This window comes from Acanthopagrus latus, chromosome 8 (genome assembly GCF_904848185.1).
Source record: "Acanthopagrus latus isolate v.2019 chromosome 8, fAcaLat1.1, whole genome shotgun sequence".
In the NCBI taxonomy this organism is placed as follows: domain Eukaryota; kingdom Metazoa; phylum Chordata; class Actinopteri; order Spariformes; family Sparidae; genus Acanthopagrus; species Acanthopagrus latus.
In genome coordinates, this window is record NC_051046.1 from 12,860,149 (window position 1) to 12,881,143 (window position 20,995).

Here is a 20,995-nt window from a genome sequence, read left to right on the forward strand (position 1 = left end):
CATTTCTCATATAAAAAGAGAAGAATTATTAAGGCCAGAAGCCTGTGACGGTTTTGCAGTTTAACTGGAAAATCTAATTTATCATGGGACCTGATGCCAAAATAGAATAAAAATTTTCAAGCTTATTTTTCCACAAAATTAGCTCAGCTTTCGTCTCTCTTGTCAAACTCTAACTGTAAAAAAATGAATATAAATTGAAGCTGTTCCCAGCAGATCAAGCCGGATAAACATTAATTCTTGCAAAACCTTCATGTACTGTGTAATGTGTTTCCATCATGTGTTGTCTTTACCATTGAGGATTATTTGCAGCTGCGCTACATGTGGGGTTAATTCTATGCATAAAAAATCATCTGTAAAAAAAACCAAACAACAACACTAAAACAAAACACAGGGACAGTCATTTAGAATGCCGTTTATGTCATTGACTTTTCAAGAATCTAATACAAATGCAGGCACATACATTTCACCACCTAAAACCACATATGACCACTACTGCAATAAACATCACCATACAGATAGAAAAAGAAAGTCGGCTTTCAAGCTTGGGAGGGTTCATGGAGAGCCACGAGCTCACATGCACACATACACATTCAAAAAGAGCATCAAGTATGTACACACACACACACACACACACACACACACACACACACACACACACACACACACACACACACAGCTTATATAATACAGCATTAAAGAAGAGTGGCTGTAAAAAAGGCATATGTAGGGAGGGAGTGTGTTACATTATACAGTATGAAAGGGGAAAGGGTAACAGCCAAAGTGTACATGAAACACATTTTGTTTTTGTTTTTTTACAGTTAAGCCAACTTTACTTAATATAAATATTCTTCATCCAAAAGTCAGTGCAGTGCCTTCTGCTCAGGCTTCACCTGGTCCTCATGCCTGGTCCACGTTACGCCCAGTCTGTGCTAGACCTGGTCCAAAGATTACTGTTTCCGCTTTACACACAAATCTTTTTTATATCAGTTTTGTCTCTGATCTCCCACTTTTTTCTCAATGTATGTGTGAGTGTGTATATGTGTTGTTGTTTTTGTTGGTTTTTTTTTGTTTTTTACCACCCAGTACCTCAAAAGTCCAGCTGTGAAGTACAGGAGTTTGAGAGTTTGTTTTTCTACCAATTAGCCTTTAGAAAAAGAGATCAACAAATTTACAAGTGTCCATTTTGTTCTTTTCTCCTGAATTCCCTTTTCTTTTCAAAAAAACAAAACAAAAACACAGAAGTTCACAGACGGAGCAGCTCTACTGGATTCCCCTGAAGAGACACATTGCAAAGACCATGGCGAAGAGCTGAGGACAGCAAGAAAAAAGAAATGATCAGCACACAGAAGAAGATGTTGTTTTGACAAACTTATAACAAACATGTGTACTGCTTCCACTCTACTTTAACAATTGGTTACATGCATTTCTCAATACCGAGGTCCATTTTTCAATACTCTTTACACAACAGCAGTCAGTTTGGACTACACTGGATAACCTTTCATTGCTCCGGCACAAAATGCATTCAGTTACCACATTGTTTCAGATTTCATGAATTGATTTCTGACTCAAACTAAATCGCCACCAAGACTCGGTGTATTTACAATCAGTAGGTTTCCGTCCATTCTATTGTACAAACAAATTAGGCTACAGAGTACAGGAGTTTATCCTGACACATGTTTGCAGTATTCTGGTTGCATCAATGTATCATGGATGTGAGATTAAAGGATACATTTGCCCAAAATTGGAAATTAAATTATCATTATGCTGATGGGAAGTCAGGTGAAGTTTCTTAGCTCACAAACGTTTCTGGAGCTTTGCAGCAAAATGCTGTAGCGCTGCATTCTCCAAAACAACTGCAGAGTATGGGGACTTAAAACATAAAACACAACTGAAAAACCTTAAAAATGGCTAAATAAACTGAAAATGGCTCTATATAGCTCACCCACCCCAAGATCGAAAATCTTTTGAAAGAACATTATTCACCTTTCTAAAGCCTGATTCTATAGTGTAGCTGCTAAGCTACACGCGTGAAGTGGTTGCTTGAGCTAAAGCAAACCTCTGAAAACAACATCTTTTCAAATCAATTTGGGATCTCGGGGCTCCCAGAGACTTTGATAAGGCTGGGTGCAATATGGAGCCAGTTTATTTATTCATTTTCAGGTTGTTTGTTTAAATTTCAAACCAAGCCCTCCTTCAGGGTCAAATTAGGAGAATGTTGCACCCCCATTTTGCTTTGAATCTCCATAAATGTTTTGTGGACTACAAAACTTCCCCCAACTTTCAAGCAGCATGAGGGTGAGTGGATAATGACTACATTTTCATTTTTGGTTGAACTTTCGCTGATGTAATGAGTTGCGTGTTGGCAAAGAGAACCATGTGAAGAAAAAGTGATCTCATTAAAGAGACATGTAATTTTAAAAAGCTGCAACAAGGCAGCTCGATCAAATCTGCATTCCTGTAGCAAAAAGTCTCACCACTAGGTGGAGATGTTGCCCTACAGGGAGATTTCAAATAACACTGCACATATTTAGGCAAACATCTTCAGCTTAATGCCGAATTCCCCATTTCTGAGATAAATATTCACTATATCACTGGAGAGGCAAAGAAAAATGCTGCATATGTGAGGAATGAAAACCCCTCCTACCTCAATGGTCAGCACCACAATGGCCAGCGCTCCAGCCACATAGATGTACAGTTCAAAGTAGTCGACTACTGCAGAGTAACAGCCCTGTGGAAACACAAAGACGTGACGCTCAGCAGAGAATCAATAGGCTATAAACTCGCACAATTACAGAGACAATTAAAGCAACATCACAGCTTTAATCGAGTGGGGCTTGGAACAAAGGCCTGGTTGAATGAGTGGGAAGCAGGGCCTCACTGCCTTTTAATGAGGCTCTTTGTGTGAATGAGCAGAGGGAGACACACACAATGTGGACATCTCGCATTGTTCCTGTGGCTCGAAAAACAACAGGTGGAGAGTGTGGTATAAAACCTCTTCCTATCAGTTTTCACTGTAATTACATTTCACTCCAAGGCGCTCTGCATTCACATGGAAGCAGGGACGTGGGTGTACGTGTGTGTAACTGCGAAGCACACCTCATTTTCACATATTCAAATAATCATTATCCTCTATTTTTGCACAGATGTATGCGCCACAAAAATTCCAATTTACTACTGTATCCATACAAACACACACACACACACACACACACACTTGCTCCTACGCATACATACACTGGTAGTAAGATGGCCTCCCATGACACACAAAACATGGAAAAGCACTAATCAGCCATGGAGAAGTCAGTACGCCCCTGGATGTCACCCCACAACTGTCTCCTGTTCTAATTAGGCCTGGAGGTGGTTTGGAAGGAGGGAAGAAGAGACAGGGAGAGAGAGGATGTCAGTGTGGTAGATGTCAGAAGTTACCTTGTTATTGCGGAACATCATATTGCCTGTTAAGCACTGCTGGCTGATATAGGCCAGCTCCCCGTTTTGAGTGGCACGCTGGCAGCAGGCTTCTGGCACCACATGATTTTGGTTGATCAGCCTGAACAGGCTGTCCTTAAAATCCTCTGGGCTGTTCACCCCACAGCAGTCGAACTGATGGGAGGAGAGGAGAGAATGGGAAAAGAAGCCCTTATTGCTGAGTGCCTATTTGTGCACTGGCCTGTGTTCCACCAATCCAGCATGAATATTGACCTAAATGTCCAGGATTTTTATCTATAAAATATAGGCCCCTGACGCCAGGCTGGAACCTTCCTGTTTCCACAGACAGTTGGTAAAAGCTGCAGAGTGTAAAGCTCTTTGCCATGTGTGCTGTGGCCTTACTGTAGTCATGATGGCATTCCATGTGGAGGTGAAGACATCAGTGTTGTTGTAGCCCTGATAATGTCTCTTCAGTTCCTTGGTGAAGTACTCTCTGGTAAGCTAAAAAAGAAAGACGGGGGAGAAGACAGGTTAGTGTCACCACAGGAATAATACCTGTGTCTTTCACATTAGAGAAAATCACTGGACACAAAGGCTGAGTCTCTTTTTAAAGGGGAAGAGCACCAGTTTTACCCATTAAAGTGTGTTTACAGGTTTGGGGAGGACTACTACATATGTGGAAAAAGTTGTATAAAGCCTTTTGTGATTCCAGAAGGAGCTGAACAAAGTCTGATAAATGTCCTCGAGTGTCACAACTTGAAACAAGTCAGTCAGCTGGCACCAAAGAAGAAAACGAAAATGAAAAAAATGTGGGATTTTAGTGAGATTACCAGACCTCTACTGCCCAATGCTTATGACTGTGTGACGCTAATAGCTTGTGGCTATGGGGCCACCTTAGCTGCTACTAGCCTACCACACCTGGAGTAATATCTGACTCAACTGGCAGCAGTCGAGTTAAATTGTGGGTAATGTGGCAATGTGTAGAATAAAGAATGACAATATTTTTTTGTTCTGCTGCATCGACTGGGATCCTTAAACTACATTCCATTATGAGTAAATAGAATAAAGAGGTCAAATGGTGGAGAAGTCTTCTGATCTAAACCGTTTTTAAATCACATCCACAGTCACGTTGTCCAACAACATATGCAAAGGAAGAAGCACAAAAATCAATTTCATTATATTTCTATATCAGAATCCAGTCATGTCTTCTTCCTGTAAAATAAAATGTCACGTGTGCTTACATTAGTTTGAATGAACTATTTTCAACCAATAATATGTCATCCACTTATCAGTCAATTCAACTGTAAGTGGTGAGTGAGTAGCACAGAGCCCAGATTTAATGTAGTGAGTGTTTCAATGATTACTGTACAAAAACAAGAATCTATAACCTTTTTCACTGACTTAGGCAGAAATGGATCATATTTTATGGCGAAAATGGTTTCTGATTTTCCCTCCAATGTCATCCAGCTGCTCTGCCTGAACCCTTGTTGATTTATGTAGTCTCCACATGTTGCTTAAGTAACTGCTAACAGTGGCTGACTGTACCAGGCTCCAAATAAACACAAAGTCTGAGACTAACTGCGGTCAGTTTATGATGGGGAATCCAGCACCATGGAGTTAAGGGAGTTTAGCTGCTAATAGACAGGTACTGCTTTCTTGTTCACTCATGCAGCTAAGGTTAGGTCCTATTAGCTGACTAACATTCGGCCCTGCATTGCCAGGAGACGAACCCAGCAAGAAAACCACCTTGGTACTCCATTCCCTGTTATCTAATTGGCAGCCATTAGTCTCAGATGCCGCCGTGTGTAGCCATGTTCGGCATGCCCTTATCACTTAATCGGCTGGTTTCAATGGAAGCTCCTGGTCGCCTACTTTGACATGTAGCTGCCAGGCCGGGAAGCGTAATTCATATTCAGCGCTAATGATATTGGCTCCTATAGCCAATCAATTTCCTTGACTAGTCCCACCTTATCTGACTGTTTTACAGGCCAAAGACTAACAGTATGTTTCATGAGGACTCTTAAGCAAAAAACAATCATAGAAGACGGCTGCCTAAATGATCTACAGTATAAAATGGCCAAAACTAATCAAGGTTCCTACACTTTTTCAGTCTATAACCTTTTTAGATCGGTAAGCTATTCCAGGCTATTTTTCAGCTGTGGTTAATTATATGTTTATATACACGTATATCATCATATTCAATCAGAGGAGGTGGTGACAGAAGGTCGACAAATTAAGGAAAACACAAAAAAAGTTTCACGTCTCAAAATGTATCACCTGTCTGTTAGTAGACTTGGCATCCTACAACCTGGTTGAGCCAATGTAAAGCAATTAAGTAACATGTGATGCGGTTACCAAACGTATTACCCAATAAGGATTTCCAGCACCTGTTTGAACCCTGTGATACATAAATAAGAAAATGTGTGGTAAAAAAAATAGCAAAGAAGAGAATCTGAGCAGGCTATAAGTGCCAGCTTTTGGTGCTTTGATACTCGGTCCTTTGACAGTGGTGATCAACAGTGACATGAATACTTACATGCTCCCGGAATATAAAGGCCAGGATGGCAGCAGCCAGCTCTGCTAAGAAGATGAGGAGGATGAGCATGAAGAACTGCAATAAGACAAAAGAAAAAAAAAGGCAAAGAGTGGGAGAAAGAGGAGGACAAGGTGGATGAGTGTCAGAAAAAGTGCACATCGGTCACGAAAATCACTTTCTGGCTATGCCCGCTTCACTCAGCATTAACTATGCATGAGGCTTGAGGCACAGAGGCAAATAGAGGAGCATTTTACTCGTTTGGCTTTCTGTTTCAAGCATGACAGTCCAAAAAAAACTGACAGACAGAATAATCAACACACATGCACAAAAATAAGATCAGTAACAGAACTACATTTTGAATTTGTCAGTAGACTCACAAAGAGGAGCAGACACTTGTTTTCGCGGATGGCTCCACAGCAGCCCAGGAAGCCCAGAAGGAAGAGCATGCCTCCCATGCCCAGGATGATGTAGACACCAGTGAATAATAGGGGATTGGCTGCTACAATTTCCCTGAACCCCGTGGGGTCCACCAGCACCCACACTCCCACTCCCAGGAGGAAAGAGCCCCCCAGCTGATGGAGAAAACAGGACAGAAGACTGGAGTTAGACGAAATAGATATTGGCTGCATTTGAAAAATTAATGGGAACTCAGAGGGAAGCTGCATATCCCCAGTGGCACACGAAAACATTCAACAAGATGTCATATAATGGAAAATAAATTTGTGCTTTTTCCAGGAAAACATGCTCTTAATACAAATCTCTGAAAGGTTGGGGTGAGAGTTGAGGGCAGATAAAAGGCTTGATATCAACAGAACCATAATGCCTCAGTGGGGGGCGGGTGGAGATATCTACCCTGCTTCAACTAACCGCCCAACCTGCTTTAGAAATGCACAGCACTGCAGTGCCCATCCTCTCTTTCTCTAAAGCCATATCTGCAGCCACCGTGGGGTGACTGATTAAGAAAAGAAAGTACTGAGTTAGCGGGGGGTGTCTGAGCCTTACACAGTCCTCCCACTACCCCCATTCTTCCTGTCATGGGGAGAGACCTGGACTTCTGCAAGTGAACGCCACTTCATCTCAGTGGCAGAGGTTGTGGGACGAGGAGAGGAGGTAGCCATTTTGAGAGATTATTGGGCTTGAAAAAAGCGGTTATGTTACCTGAGAATGAAACGTCCATGGATAGAAACAAAAGGGCTGGCAAAGGGTGTAAAACGGTAGTTGCTACTGAGTGATGCTGACAGCCTTTGCTCTGCCGGTTGCATTATTACACCAGCCTTGAAACAACCACATCTGAGTGGAGTCTCTAAACGGTTTGGTTGCGCTTAATAAAGCAGGAAAAGAAACAAACCCTCTTACTCTGACCCTCCCCCCTCCCTCTACAGGCTCAGACTAACAGGATTACTCTTGATTGTCTGATCAAGACTGATAAACTCAGGTGCCAGTCACCAAGTCTTCCTGGCACAGTGTGCCTCAGATGTGTGTCAGCACACTAAAATCTAATCAAAAGAGAATTTGATAGAATCAAGATTGCCTCCGTCTAATGAAATGCAAATGCGGCTCCATTAGTCAGACGGGCAGGGGGCAGCCAGAAGCCCATCTTAAATCATTGCATTGACACTAACTTCGCAGATTGCCAGATTAAGTGTCTTTGAGAGAGAGAGAGAGAGAGAGAGAGAGAGAGAGAGAGAGAGAGAGAGAGAGAGAGAGATGAAAAATACTTACAAAGATGAGGAAATTGAAGACAAACATGAGGTACTTGATGCAGCTGAGACAGTCCCCCTCCATGGTCGTCCCCCGTGCTGAAGCTTCTCCCTGCCCCTGAGAGAAAAAAACAACACATAACACAACACAAAAAACGTGCCACTTAATGAGTCCTGCCAAACGCTCGCAGAAATTCCCATTCTTCTGCACTTTCGATAGGCATTCAGATGAAACTGCCAAGAAAATAATACTCTGCAAAAACCTGCGCACATTTTTAATGAGTTCTGCCACTCAAACATACAACACACACACACACTCAGGCCTGTCAGTTCATTTGGTCCAATTCCAGCTGAAAATCCTTGTATTATCCCCTCAGGCTCACTGCCCCAGACATAGTTTCCTCAGCAATCCCTAGGTAACTACAAGTTTGGGCTACACAATGTCAACCCAAACCTGACACAACTCATCTCACCACACTCCTTGACAACTTATGTAATTTTAAAGAGTGCTTCCACACTCAGATGGCCTGATTCCCTATCAGCACTTCGTATCTTGGGACAGATGGGTTCCCTGGGTTCAGTGTGACTCCAGGGGCTGTCTATCACTGAGCATTTTAAAGATATGAGTCCTGACTTCGGCTCCATGTGCATTAACTGACGACGTGTGGCCTTTCCTACGGAGCGTCTCTGTCTTTTTAATGTAATGAGAGGCAGGAGCCCCCGTGCTCCCATTGGCCAATGCTCTATCTGACATAAACACACTTTACCTGATGAGGGCCTGTCCTGGAAGCACTCCTGGTTAATGAAGAAAGCCTCTCCTGTGTGAGGGGACAACATGGATGTCTCAATGTCCGTGACCCTGTATACCTATATATAACTGATGCACCACAGAGTCTTCACTGAAGCATTTGTTGAACCTACCAAGCTGCAAATGAACAAGACTTCCCCCTCAGGGAGGATAGGAATTGTCTAAGGAATCGTCTGAACATATTCTGCAAAAACTGAAATGGAAACAATCTGTGGGGTAGCTATAATTGCAGTCTCAGTCAAAGAAGAAAAATTAATTATTTGGCAGAAATGAACCGGCACTCTTTGCTTTGTAGTTGTGATTATTAATTTGCTCTCCCATAGTGATAGCCAGGATTGAGTCTGGGTAACAAGTGGATTAAAAAGCGATTGCTCTAAGGAATTGTAAATAGGTTTACACAACTAGGCAGCAACACGCTGCCATCGCTAATTGAAAACAAAAAAGAAAACAGTTTAAATGCCGTCTTTCTGCTCCTTTTTTCTGTACCCGCAGCTCGTCCGTCAGCTATAATCTCATAATCTTCAGGCAGTCTTTCCAGGGCCTGATGGGCTGACAGATGACTCCTCTGGGTGATCTCTCTGCTTCTCTGAGGCAGCGGTGAAACTCGGGTTATGATCAACTCCGTCTTTGATATCTGCTGTCGCAAAAATGTGATTCCGCCTCGACCCTTTCACCCCTTCGCCTGGGAAAATGGCATTTTCAGGTGAAATGAACCCCAGTCTCCCCAAAATGCTGTCTTATGAATTGCGACTCTACTGGTTCCTGCAATTATTTGCACTAACCCAAGTGTGGCAATTTTGTGAACAAAAAAGTCATAACCCATATCTTTCTCTACTCTGTTATTCTTTCATTGTTTCTTGCACTACAACTTCCCCCCTGCCTCTAATTTCAATGTGCTGTGAGCTCAAGAAAAAAAAAAATCTCATTGTAGGCTTGTGTAAGTTGCCGTGACAATAAAATTGAACAATACTAAAGATGTGAAGGCAGTCTTTGTCTGCGGTGGGAGCGTGTTAACACAGAACGGGAGTGTTTCCTCCCCTCACCAGCCTGAGGGCTTATTATTTTTCTTCTCCTTTCCTCCCCAGACCCAGGGAAATTGATTTAGAGCTACGGTTAAACAGCTCCTCTAAATCATAATGATATGCTTAGGTATTGATCACCCTCCTAGTGGTACTCTGAGAGCCTCATTGCCCGAGATGGGTTTTAATTAACCCCTCCCTTTCCTAAGCCCCACTGAAGGGCCTAATGAGGACACAGGAGGTCTTAATTGAGATTTGCATACATTACAATCTCACAGAAAAAAAAGACCCCTTCTCATCCCTCCTGCCCTCCACTGTTAGTCCTCGGCCCCTATGTAGAGTGCAAACTGAACTTACTGGAGCAGGGGATGAGGAGGCGGAGCGAGCAGGGGGGGGACAGGGTCGGCTGGAAAAACTCTCAGGGCTCCGCTCACATCTCATTCTCCAAACAAAATGTCTGATTTCTCTTCCAGCCTCACCCTTTCGCTCCTCGTTTCCATCTCTGGGTCACACGGACTGTCAGATCTGGAGCCAATTTTCTTCTTCTGCATTAAAATGCATTGGATGCTTAAGAATGGAGTGGACCATACGGGCCAAGCCAGGCTCCAAATAACAAGCCCATGGTGCAAACCAGCATAAAATAAATCAAACTGCCACAGAGACCGTGGAGAAAGTGCAGAGTAAACAAACTGGTCTTTCCCATGACTCCCAAGGGATCACAGGTCCTCATCGATCATGGCCCAGCCGTAGAGATCAGACCACTAAGTCTCTCTGAGTATTCTGCAGAGTGCATTATGTAGACAAGGGAAAGGTGGTGCACACCCCAGGAGATGCAGCTTTACAACAACATCGACAAATTACTGCGAGATTAGAGGCAGATCTTCCTCAGGTGTGCTGCTGTGCTGAGCAATGTGTCAAAAAAGGGAGTTGTGTGGCATTGTGTTTGTGTACACTGGCAAAAAAAAAACAACAAAAACAGCCATTATAAACAAACATGACTCACACAGCAGAAGGAGAAACTGTGTTTGTTAGCTGGAAATACTGTATGTTTGTCCTCAATCTGACAATCTCAGTGGCAGTCTTTGCCCCGAGGTATCCAGTAAATGCCAACTGCACGTCTGCAGCGTCTCCCGTTACTGACATCATGAAATGCCACACGGCACTCAGATCCCATTGTTTACTCTCAGAGAAAGCTGATCCGCAGACAGTTTGGGCTGTGGAGCTCGGCACGGTTGAGTTTGATACTGGATTAATGAGAAGTGATCCTAAATCAAGTTCACAGTACCGTCAGAAGCTAGAGCTCGGTAATGAGGGCAAACCCATCTGACCTAAATTCTTCTCGGTATGAAGAAGAGGGATTCTCTCACACATAGCTACGGGCCTTTTTTCATGGAGAACTCAGAAAACCATGAGGTCTGTTTTCGCGGGCATCTACACAATCGACCATGATGGTCATGTCAACTCTAATTGTAATTAAAAGATAAGGAAGACACTGTCCCGCATTTAGAGTGCTCCATGTATAAATAGCACACCCTTGGGTGGTTCTCCTTGAACTTGACTCTTTCGGCACGATTAATGAAGCGACTCCATATTCCCCCTGCTCCAGTGGCCAACGCCCCGGACAAATGGATCAGCATGACAAGGACACTGGGTCTGTTCCTCAACAAACCGTCACCACGCTCCACCCCCCTGATCACCAGCCGGTACCACTTCATCTTGAACATGAGCCTGCATAGAAAATAATCATTAATGCTGAAACCCTGTTGAGATCACAAGGGTTGGAGCTTGACCCTTTTAAATGTCATTGACCCTCTAAATGATCACCTGTAGTTGGACTCGGGGGGGAGGGCACATTTCCCTCCTCTGGCTCCCCTGATACAGCTGGAGCAGGTGTGTTGATCCATCCACTGTATGCCACTCCACAGCTCTAAAGCTCTCACCGGAGTGCGCTAATACCCTCTGATAATGACACAGAGGGACCACACACACCACATCAGCCTTTATCTCAATTAAAAACCCATTTTCATATTTCTCTATGACTTCCTAAATCAGCCGCAGCAAGTAAACACCCAAAAATCCGAATAAAGACAGGCTCCTCTGGCAGTGAGCAGGGCTCCCCTGAGGCGCACCATGTCCCTTAATGAACCTCCAATTAGGAGAGAATGAGCCCTGGGTTGTGCTGTCACACTGCGGAGCTTTGAAGTGTACTGAATGCTAAGCAGCTATAGCACTGTATGCTTCTTTAGAGGGCATTCGGCATGCAGACAACAGGGAACAACCACAGAGAGAAAAGTGCATGAAAGTAGCTCAAAGGCAGCCGAGCACACAGTGTGTGTGGGTGTAGCTCACACAGTAAGCACAGCGCAGAAGCTCAGCCGGGTTAGGAAGTTCGAGAAACTGCGAGGCTTGCAGCAGAGGTCCTAATGTTGGATAGATGCTCAGGTGGAAACGTACAAATACTCCTCCCCTCAGGCAGGCTTAGCTTAATGAGTTTTTCACAGTACATGTACGTGTTTGGTGAACATTATCTGCTTCTGCACATCATGGGCATTGCTAGTTCACCACAAAAAAAGAGAAGCCACTCTGATGAATTTGCTCTGCCTTGCGAAGCAATTTATCATTTCAGCCCATTGTTCCCCTACGTGCTGTGAATCCAAAGCAGTTCTTATCTGAGCCTGCGAGTGGCGCTCTCCTGACCCATTCACTTTGGAAATGAGATTGTGTGAATCCCCGAGGGCAGACGTCCTCTGACCAGGCAGCTGACACACTCCTGAACAACAGGCTGATTAACTAGAGAAGACTCCCTGAATGAACAAATGCGCAGTCAGAAACCGAGTGGCCATGTGTTGTCAACAGCACTGCGGGCTACATTCTTGACATCCCAACCGGGCACACATCCAGCTGTTGGGTCAGGACTAACAGTCGCTCGAACTCCTACAGTGAAATCAATTCTCCAGCTCCTTAGATAAGAAAGATTGGGAGGAGGAAAGGCAGCGATAGGTTCTTGGTTAATTCGCAGAGGGCATGTGATTGAGATGAGCAGATTTCAGCTTGTATTGAACAGTAGCGCGTGTGTGTGTGATCCCCGCACTCACAAAGCAGAGATTCTCACTTAATTGTGTCGGCACCTCTATCTGGCTGAGTGAAGATACAAACTGGCTACGCGGCGGCTGGATCAATACGAGGCCCAGGCACATGGTCAATGATGCATTGATCCCAGGAGTTCCAGCTCTTAGTCGGCTGGATGTCTGGCAGTGAGGGCATGTGGTAGCAGCACACAATGAACACATAAACACTTCTGCGCCATCGCCTGTTAGGACTCCGCTCAGGCATTTTCCCACGGTGCGCTTTTGGAGGATGACACATTGCCTTTGGGGCTTTCCACAAAAATGAGTTATAACTCAATTAAAAACTAAATGCTTAATAATCACTGTGACGACAAAAGAGAGACTTATTTCCTCGTAGTCCTTCTTCTGCTTTGCCTTCCTCTTTCTTTCTTTACTGGGGTTTTCTGCAAATTCCTGCAAACGTAATCCAATCAATAATCTCTCCAACTCTAAATTGACCGCTGTTTGACCCTCTGGCAAGAGACAGTTAAAACGCTCGAGAAGTTCTCGCTGGACCTTGTTTAAAAATACTGTTCACATCGAGGCTGTTGTCTTCGTCAAATCTCCATATAAAGGGAGTTTACATCGCAGACGGCCTCGGCAGAAATAGACAATGAGAGATGTAAGGAAAGACAACGTTTTTCACCTCAGGGGACACAACACAAAAGGACACTTTGGAATGTAAACATGCGCAGAAGAACAAAATACCCAGGACCTCACACGAAGATGCTTTTACGTTGAGAAATCCTGACAAAGAACAGTAAAGTAGCACTATGATGAATTAAGTTCTCAGAGATGTGATTTTGTTGTTGTTCAAATCCAGAGCTCTGTGAAACCAGTTGTAGTTGCTTTTAGCACATGTTGGAATCATTCCAGCCCTCCAATAAGGACACCGGTCTCCACGGCAACCCGGATATGGGGTGAGAGTGGCCTTTGTCTGCAGAGCTGTGTTTGGCATCTCCACTTAGCACTAGTTCCTGTTAGAAAACAAAGGGGTGCAGGGTCGGGCACTTTACGACAGGGGGACAGCTTGGCCAGCCATTTGTCTAATGAGTGATCACTCACACCCTGTTGCAAGGCCATATGTTGGTTTGAACACACCTAGAGCCCCTCGCACAGACGGCCTAACACACACACACATCTGAACATTCATACACTTAGCTTAAGTTCAACGAAAGAAAAACAGCAAGAGGAACAGTGTAACCTACTTTTTTGAACAGGCTGGGGTTTTTCAACGCAATGCAAAGATTAAAAACAGAGCCTTGAGGATAGAGCGCGTGAATGTTTGTGTTTTTCTGGGAGCCTCAGATGAAAGAGATATCCACATGTATTGGACGCCCCATTGAAAATAAGAACTTCATAGAAATACATCAGAAGTGAGTTAATGTCTTTGCATCAACAGTGAAGCAGAGAAGATTCATGATGCTTTTATCGTGCTGTTTCGCTGAAAAAGACAGCACTTTGTACTGTATACGCTTATCAGTGTGAGAGAATCCGGGTGATTTTGGAGCCATCGGTTGAGAAATTCAAGGATCATTTTGCTTTATTGTACCTCTTTTTCATCTCTTTCATTAAAATTTGACAGCACAGTCTCACCACAAACTCTGTTTAATGGCTGTTTTGGGGCTCTTAATCATATCACACAGTCAAACAGCAGATGGAATTTAACAGTCACAATCGATGATGTTAAAATATCCATTTTCTTCTGACGAGTTTGTTTTGTCAACTCATGTTTCTGAGGCAGAGAATGATCTTCAGATCTCAACTTTTCAGCTATAAAAAAAAGCCACTGCAAACTCCATGTGTTAAAAAAAGGTCAGGAACAGCGACTCAATTCATCTTTTGTTTTGATCACTACTGTTTCCAAGTTGAAGAAAATCTATGAATCTTAATGTTCTTCACCTATTTTCAGGAAACTGCAAGAACATCCTATGATTTAAGTGTCAGTAACAGTTTATCCAGATTATCTAATCCACTTTATTTGGAGGTAAAACTGTAAGTGGGCTTCCAAAATGTAGGTAAAATCCTTCAACGCATGCACTATGGTAAGTAGTTGCACCATGAAGTAGGTCTGTAAACTGTATTGGGTGTTTATACCTGTTATTCCGCATAGTAAATCTGAAATGTTGTCTCTCTCCTCTAAAGCTTCTTTTTTTTTGTTTTTTAGCAATGCTGCTGTGTTCAAGGTCTCAGTAACTAATTAATTGAATACGATCACATTACCGCCAACACAAAGTATTTTCAAAACTCAGACAAAAAGACTCATATTGTAATGAACCCAAATTATCCTTCAAATCACTTTTCATAAAATTAGAACTGGCTCAAGAATCTGGTTATAATCTTACATGTCAGTTGCAAATGTAACACACACATTTATTTGTCTGGTTGGCTGTCTTCGTGGTTATGTGCTATGACTGATTACAGCTGATGTGTCTGGGTCTAAACTCCCCTTTAACCTCTCAATCTATACGTGTCTGCTGCTCGGCTGTGACTGGAATACTAATGTAACAAATGCCAATGCAAATCAGAGGCTAACAAAGAAAGGGTTCTGGCCTGCTGTGATGGTAAAAGGACAAAAGCACTTGTCTGCAGGACCGGCTTCACGCACCGGCTCTCGCCAGCACCGTGCCTCCTGTTGACGGTGACAATGGCTTTGCGCCTGTGCTGTCAGCATCTTACTGAAAAGAGTCTGTCAGCAAGCTCTTTCTGCTGTTTCTCTCACTGATTTAACATGTGTTTGCAAGATCTGGTGGAAATCTTTCATGGCAACACCCCCACATTACCAGAGGTAGGGGAAAACCTAAGGCAGAAATGTGTTTCACGTGGGAATATGTGCTCAGGATAAATGTTGTGGGTTTTCTTCAAGACCATGTGTGCTTCATTTGTAGATAAAATACCATCATACCATGTGTATCTGCTTGAGCCTCTTCTTTGTTCAGGTGAAGCTGACGACTTCTCTCAGTTCTCTCTCCTCTCCTGTTTTCATGGGCTGTTGGATGGAAGCACAAGGGAAGAAGCAGAGGTCAGGACTCAGCTAATGAGATGAATAAACAGTGAAGCATCGGTAAGGAGACACAACAGAAAAGTGACTCAATTTGTCTTGCCGTGCGTAATTCATTTAAGCGGAATAAGACTGTGCACTTGAAAAAGAGAAAATAAAATTCTAGGACACTTAAAATGACAGAGTTTGCATTTATTATGTATGAAGCGCTCGCTCCCAGCACTGAGCTAATTTAAGAAGGCAACAGTGTTTTATATGTGTGAATATTTCACTTCTCAGCTTGAAGGCGAAAATTAAAAAGGAAAGAATAACTAAGAAAAGTTCTCTAATAGTAGAAGTCCAGGCCTTGTGTTCTGGGCAGGTAAAGGTTATTAGAGGACCTCACACACCACAGTTTGCTCATCCAGCCTCTGACGTGACCATGATGAGGATACAAACTCATGCAATATTCAAAGAAAGAAGAATACCTCGCTTTCTAACCAGAAACCTTTAACTGCCAACGTGCGGCAGTCTCCAACCAAGTGTGTCTAATGACCATAAACGCTTTAAACTTTCTCCCGTTTCTTAACTGCTCTGCCACAAGTGTCTCCCAGCTGAAAATAACGATACAGCAATGAGAGCCAATTAAACCGCTGGTATTCCAGCCTCGATGCTTAAAAATAGTCTGCAGCACCGTTTTTTTGACTGACAATACTTTGGAGATGGTTTCAAAGCACTGGCACTGACAACTACGGAATCAAATATGGCGAGAGCTGCCTACGGAGGCATGAACAGCATGCAGCTCTTGCCACATTAGCCAGTGAAATACAGGCTGGGTATTCTTATTCTGACAGGGCTGGGGATGGAGAATATCCCAAGAGTATTCTGGCTGATAGAGCCAGCCACATCATCCCGCCGACACACCATATTGCCAGCAGACATCAGATTCACCAGGACGCAAAACCCAACTGACAGTGACAGCAACACACACCCTCCCCCATACAGCATACTGGGCTCTGATTACATCTAGAAAAAAGGCAATCAAAGCCTGAGTTAGGAAACGGACAAATCTGAGAAGTGGGGAGATGCACTGGAATGATACACTCCCTTATCACACCGCCTTGAATTCAGACACTACAAAGCACATGCTCGGGGAATCAATAACATCTCCACAGTGGCTACACATGCACGCAGAGCCAAAAGGATGGTGCTCATTTCAAGGAGTCATCTACAAATTATTCACCATATGGCTTAGCGAATGTATCCCCAAGCAATACAACCCCATAATCCCTTTCAATTTTGTTTCAGTCTATTACAACCGCAGCAGATAGGTTCATAATCACCATCCTCATGTCTGTTATCGGGTACTGAGCAGCAGAGTGGTCAAAATTTGTCCTGAAGCCTGTTGCAGAGGTAGTCTCTCCCAAACCCCTGTTTAGAGAGCTATTAGCCGGTGGAGAGCAACAGTGGTGAGGGTCTGCATTATTTTTTGGTTTCCATGGAAACCCTTTCACGGGAAAGTGGAGCACCAATAGGATCGCAGAGCCTCATTGAATCAGTTATGGGGGTGAGAAGAGAGATCAGCGCAGACGGCTGAGAAAGCACAACAATAGGACGAACCCTCGAGGGAGACTATAAAGGCCAGGCCACTGAGGGTCCAACAAAGCGGGGAGCGACTCGACACTAGAGAAAAGGTTTCATCTACATCCTCTCAATGGCTCTCCTTTTAAATAAATCTCCCTCGCCAGCCAGTCATTGACATTTAAGCTCACGAGCACTGTGGGCAATTTAAACATCAAGGCAGCCACTAATTGATTAGCCTCTGCTGATATTTCAGGCTCTGACAATATTGTTGCATCACCCAACATCTATGCTGCGTGCAAGACAGTATCCCATTATAAAGCATGCGTTTCTAAATACAGTATGTACTGTTTTTAGCCTCAACGGTCCAATATAGAGATAGCAGAGGAAACAGCTGGGGCCATGAAGGAATAAGAGGAATTAAAGGCTACTCATATCATCAAACAGAGTCCGACCTCAGTGTCAGGGGGCTGCAGACCACTGCTCCATAACAGACAATCTGACATCCACTTAACACAGCAGTGGATGTGCAGAGTAGAGGTCCTCATGTGTATACACGTTTCTGGGGGATCAGAGACACGACCGGAAGTCCAAGTTGGACCAGGTGTAAATTATACAAACTGTGATAGTCTAATCAGGTTTGGTTGTGTCTCATTTCACCGCCATGGGGCTCAAGTTGCAGTGTAGGACAGTACAGGACTTCATGCTGTTGCAGTGTTGGTGTTTTCTCCATATATAAAGCTCTGCTCAGTTCGATCACATTTTGGATTTGTTTTCTAATCATCCTCCAGGTCTGAGTTTGCTTGGGTTCCCTCAGGATAGGATATTTCTTTTTAAAAATTGATTTATTCATGTAGAGCTTGGCTAGGTTTAACTGGACCATTTTGGATTGAGTCCAATATTTTGGACCCCTGAAGACCTCTTACAACCACACATGCCAGCTGGTTCATTTAACAGAACCGTCTGGGCAACTGTTCTTAGAAAGTGGATGGAAAAGGGCAGGTATACAACTACAGCAGTGTCTACAGTTACCTCTTTAGAAGCAGCTGTTGTCGTCACCATCACACCTTAACCATGCATGTAGCTGTCAGTAGCTACTCATAGGAAACTGATTGGTCTTAACCACTGTTGTCCGGCCTTAAAAGCATAGCTTAAAACCCAAGATGGATTCACAAGATCCAGCTGCCTCGCAATTAAAATCTCCAGTGCAGCGGTGAAGAAGTAGGCAGGTTTTTTTCTGTCCAGCTAGCATTTGTCTTTTTTCACACAACTACTTCGGTAACACTTTCCGTGCAACATCTGAGTGCAACACGATTAAGAGAGACCATCAACAAGTGTGCACTATGATTCTTCTGACTGTCTTTATGGTTCACCAGAGCCCTAAAAACACTGACACACTGCACAAACTTAGCAAACACAGTATACGCGATATTGGCAAGGGACTCATCATATGTGTTTTCTATTCCCCCATAAGTCACCTTATCCTGCCAATAAGGCGGGAAACCTTGACTGAGATGTCAAAGGTCAGATAACAGCAGGGGAGTGTGATCAGCGACACTTCCTCTGGGGACAGGAAGTCGACAGGAAAACAAGAGAGGAAGTGACAATTCTTCCATCTACAACTCGCAGCTGGCTTTGACCTCAATTTCTCACCAGTGTTGACAAAAGCAAACCTCTGGGCTGTAGCGGCAACTCCAAATTTAGAGATAACGACCTATGGGGCATTTTACGCTCTGAATCAACCTGTATAAACACACTTAATAAAAGGAAAAATCCACAGCTGTGGATGTTGACTCTCCCTGGTGATCTCGGAGTAAATTCTGACAGACGACATACACATCATCCTATAATATTATAGCAATGAGAAAGAGGGCAATTGCCGGTAGTCATATATCTCCTGAATGGCTGCTTTAATGAGGGTAATACTGGGGCAGAATTATCGCCTTACCCCATTGGGATTTATTGATCTAACAGTGTGAGTCAACCACCAGAGATAAAGATAAACCACCAAGATGGAGAAACAATCCCCACTCTGATCAGAGGCCATCACTCCATTAATCACTCTCCTCTCTGACCACAGCTAACCCACTGTTTTCTTTGTTCTCCGCGCTACAGTAGGTGCTCTCGTGTTTTACACTCGGGGGAAGAATGTTTTCACTCATTTGGAGTTCACAATTATTGCGGCTTAAGATGCAGATTGAGCTCATTATGCAGTCATCTATTTTTGCGCTTTTAATTGTTTCGAGCTAAATGGGAACCAGATAAGAATGCAGCTCCTGGAAATGTGTTTGCGGGGTGCTATTTTGATGCTGATGAAAGCTGACACTGTGTCCACCTCTTCTGCAAGTCAACAGCAAACATTAACCAGGCCTGTTCGCTTGCGTAGCAGGTTCCTCAGACAGCAGCCCGTATCTTTCACCTCTACAAAGATCATCAAAGAACAGCGTGAAGTGGCTCACACAAACCCCATTAAACATCTGCAACCTGCTTCTATAATTACACATCACCAACGAGCAGCAGCTAAACTACTTGTTGTTATTTTCTTTAACCCGTGCTTGTCTAACTTAACTATCCGCCTCGTACACCACCACACTTTCACCCTACTTCCCAGGCCCCAAAGGCTAGCCCCCCTGTCTCTGAGGAGCCGGGGGCCTGGGGGGCATCACAACGGTGCTTTGAAGTCGAACGATTAAAGAGGAAAGACCTGTCGAATTGGGATGATGGGGCTAAGGTTGGAAGAGGGGGAGGATCAGTTCGAGGGACAGGAAAGGCTGTGAATACTGAGAGCATGGGGCCCCGTGGGATACAATTAAGAGCAAGGTTTTTTTAGAGGGGGTTACAAAAACACAGCAAGGATACCAGCAGCGCAGCCTTCCGAGCCAAGGTAAGAGTTCATTACTACGTACACAGAAGGGGCTGGGGCAGTTAAAATCTCCCCAGTTTGTGCACCGACTCTCCCCACCCACAGGCCCTGCAAGCTGATGAAACAGCCGCATGATAACCATTTCCATCCCAGTTAAATCCGGTAAAGCTTGAGAATCACGCAGCTTACAACTCACAGAGCTGCCAACCTAGAGTGGAATTGAGATGAAGATCCAGGCTGCCTGCGCAAAGAGGAAGTTAGTCGTCCCTTAGGATGATTTTCCTCAGCTAAGAAATTAGGAGTGAACAAAAGACAACACAACAGATCTGTCGTCAAGTCATATCAGAAAGGACGGGGCAAGGAAATGTTTTTTGTAAAGAAGTGATTAGACCAGAGGTCCAACAAATAAATGTTATTATTACTGTGTCGATTATTTGGTCAATTACTAGATATTTCATTCAGTCTATAAAATGTCACAAGCCAAAAGTGATGTCCTAAAGTTTCTTGTTTTACCTGACCTTCAGTTGCAAGACTTTTATTTTAGTTTTACATAAAATAAAAGCAGCAAATCCTGAAATCTCAAGATGGAACCAGAGATTCTCAGGCACATTGGTATATTCAATAGTATTCTGACACTTGACAAACTTCCAGTGGAAACTGATGGTATTTTGCACTAAAACATATGGTGCTATATTTTCCACCAGACATCTAATGCAGAAATATGTGACCACTGTTGTCCTATAAGTCAAGCCAGCCACGTACAGTACACATGTTATGGACACATCTGGTAACCATTTCTAGGCCTCGTATATATATTCAGCAAAAATACTATAGAGAAAATGATTCTGTTTATCTGGTCCAATTGGATTCTGTAGAGAAGATTACTTTAACAGGGAACTGTCCCATGCCTGTAATATTACCTGTAATTCTGAATATTTGTCCTTCAAATGCTCCCGTCACGATCCTTCTGCCTGC

The 20,995-nt window shown here is 43.6% G+C and overlaps 1 protein-coding gene across 1 annotated transcript in view; it reads right to left on the bottom strand.

The window, feature by feature from the left end:
* Window positions 1–396: 396 nt before the first annotated feature.
* Window positions 397–20,995, bottom strand: part of LOC119024799 (tetraspanin-18-like) — a 34,653-nt gene continuing 14,054 nt past the window's right edge. Inside the window, exons 2-9 of the mRNA XM_037107912.1 lie at window positions 15,502–15,585; window positions 7,685–7,780; window positions 6,340–6,534; window positions 5,963–6,037; window positions 3,829–3,927; window positions 3,427–3,600; window positions 2,645–2,728; window positions 397–1,308 (exon numbers count right to left, since the gene is read on the bottom strand). Of these exons, the coding sequence (XP_036963807.1) occupies window positions 1,261–1,308; window positions 2,645–2,728; window positions 3,427–3,600; window positions 3,829–3,927; window positions 5,963–6,037; window positions 6,340–6,534; window positions 7,685–7,780; window positions 15,502–15,504 (774 nt within the window). The 5' untranslated portion in view covers window positions 15,505–15,585 and the 3' untranslated portion in view covers window positions 397–1,260. The remainder of the gene's footprint in view (window positions 1,309–2,644; window positions 2,729–3,426; window positions 3,601–3,828; window positions 3,928–5,962; window positions 6,038–6,339; window positions 6,535–7,684; window positions 7,781–15,501; window positions 15,586–20,995) is intronic.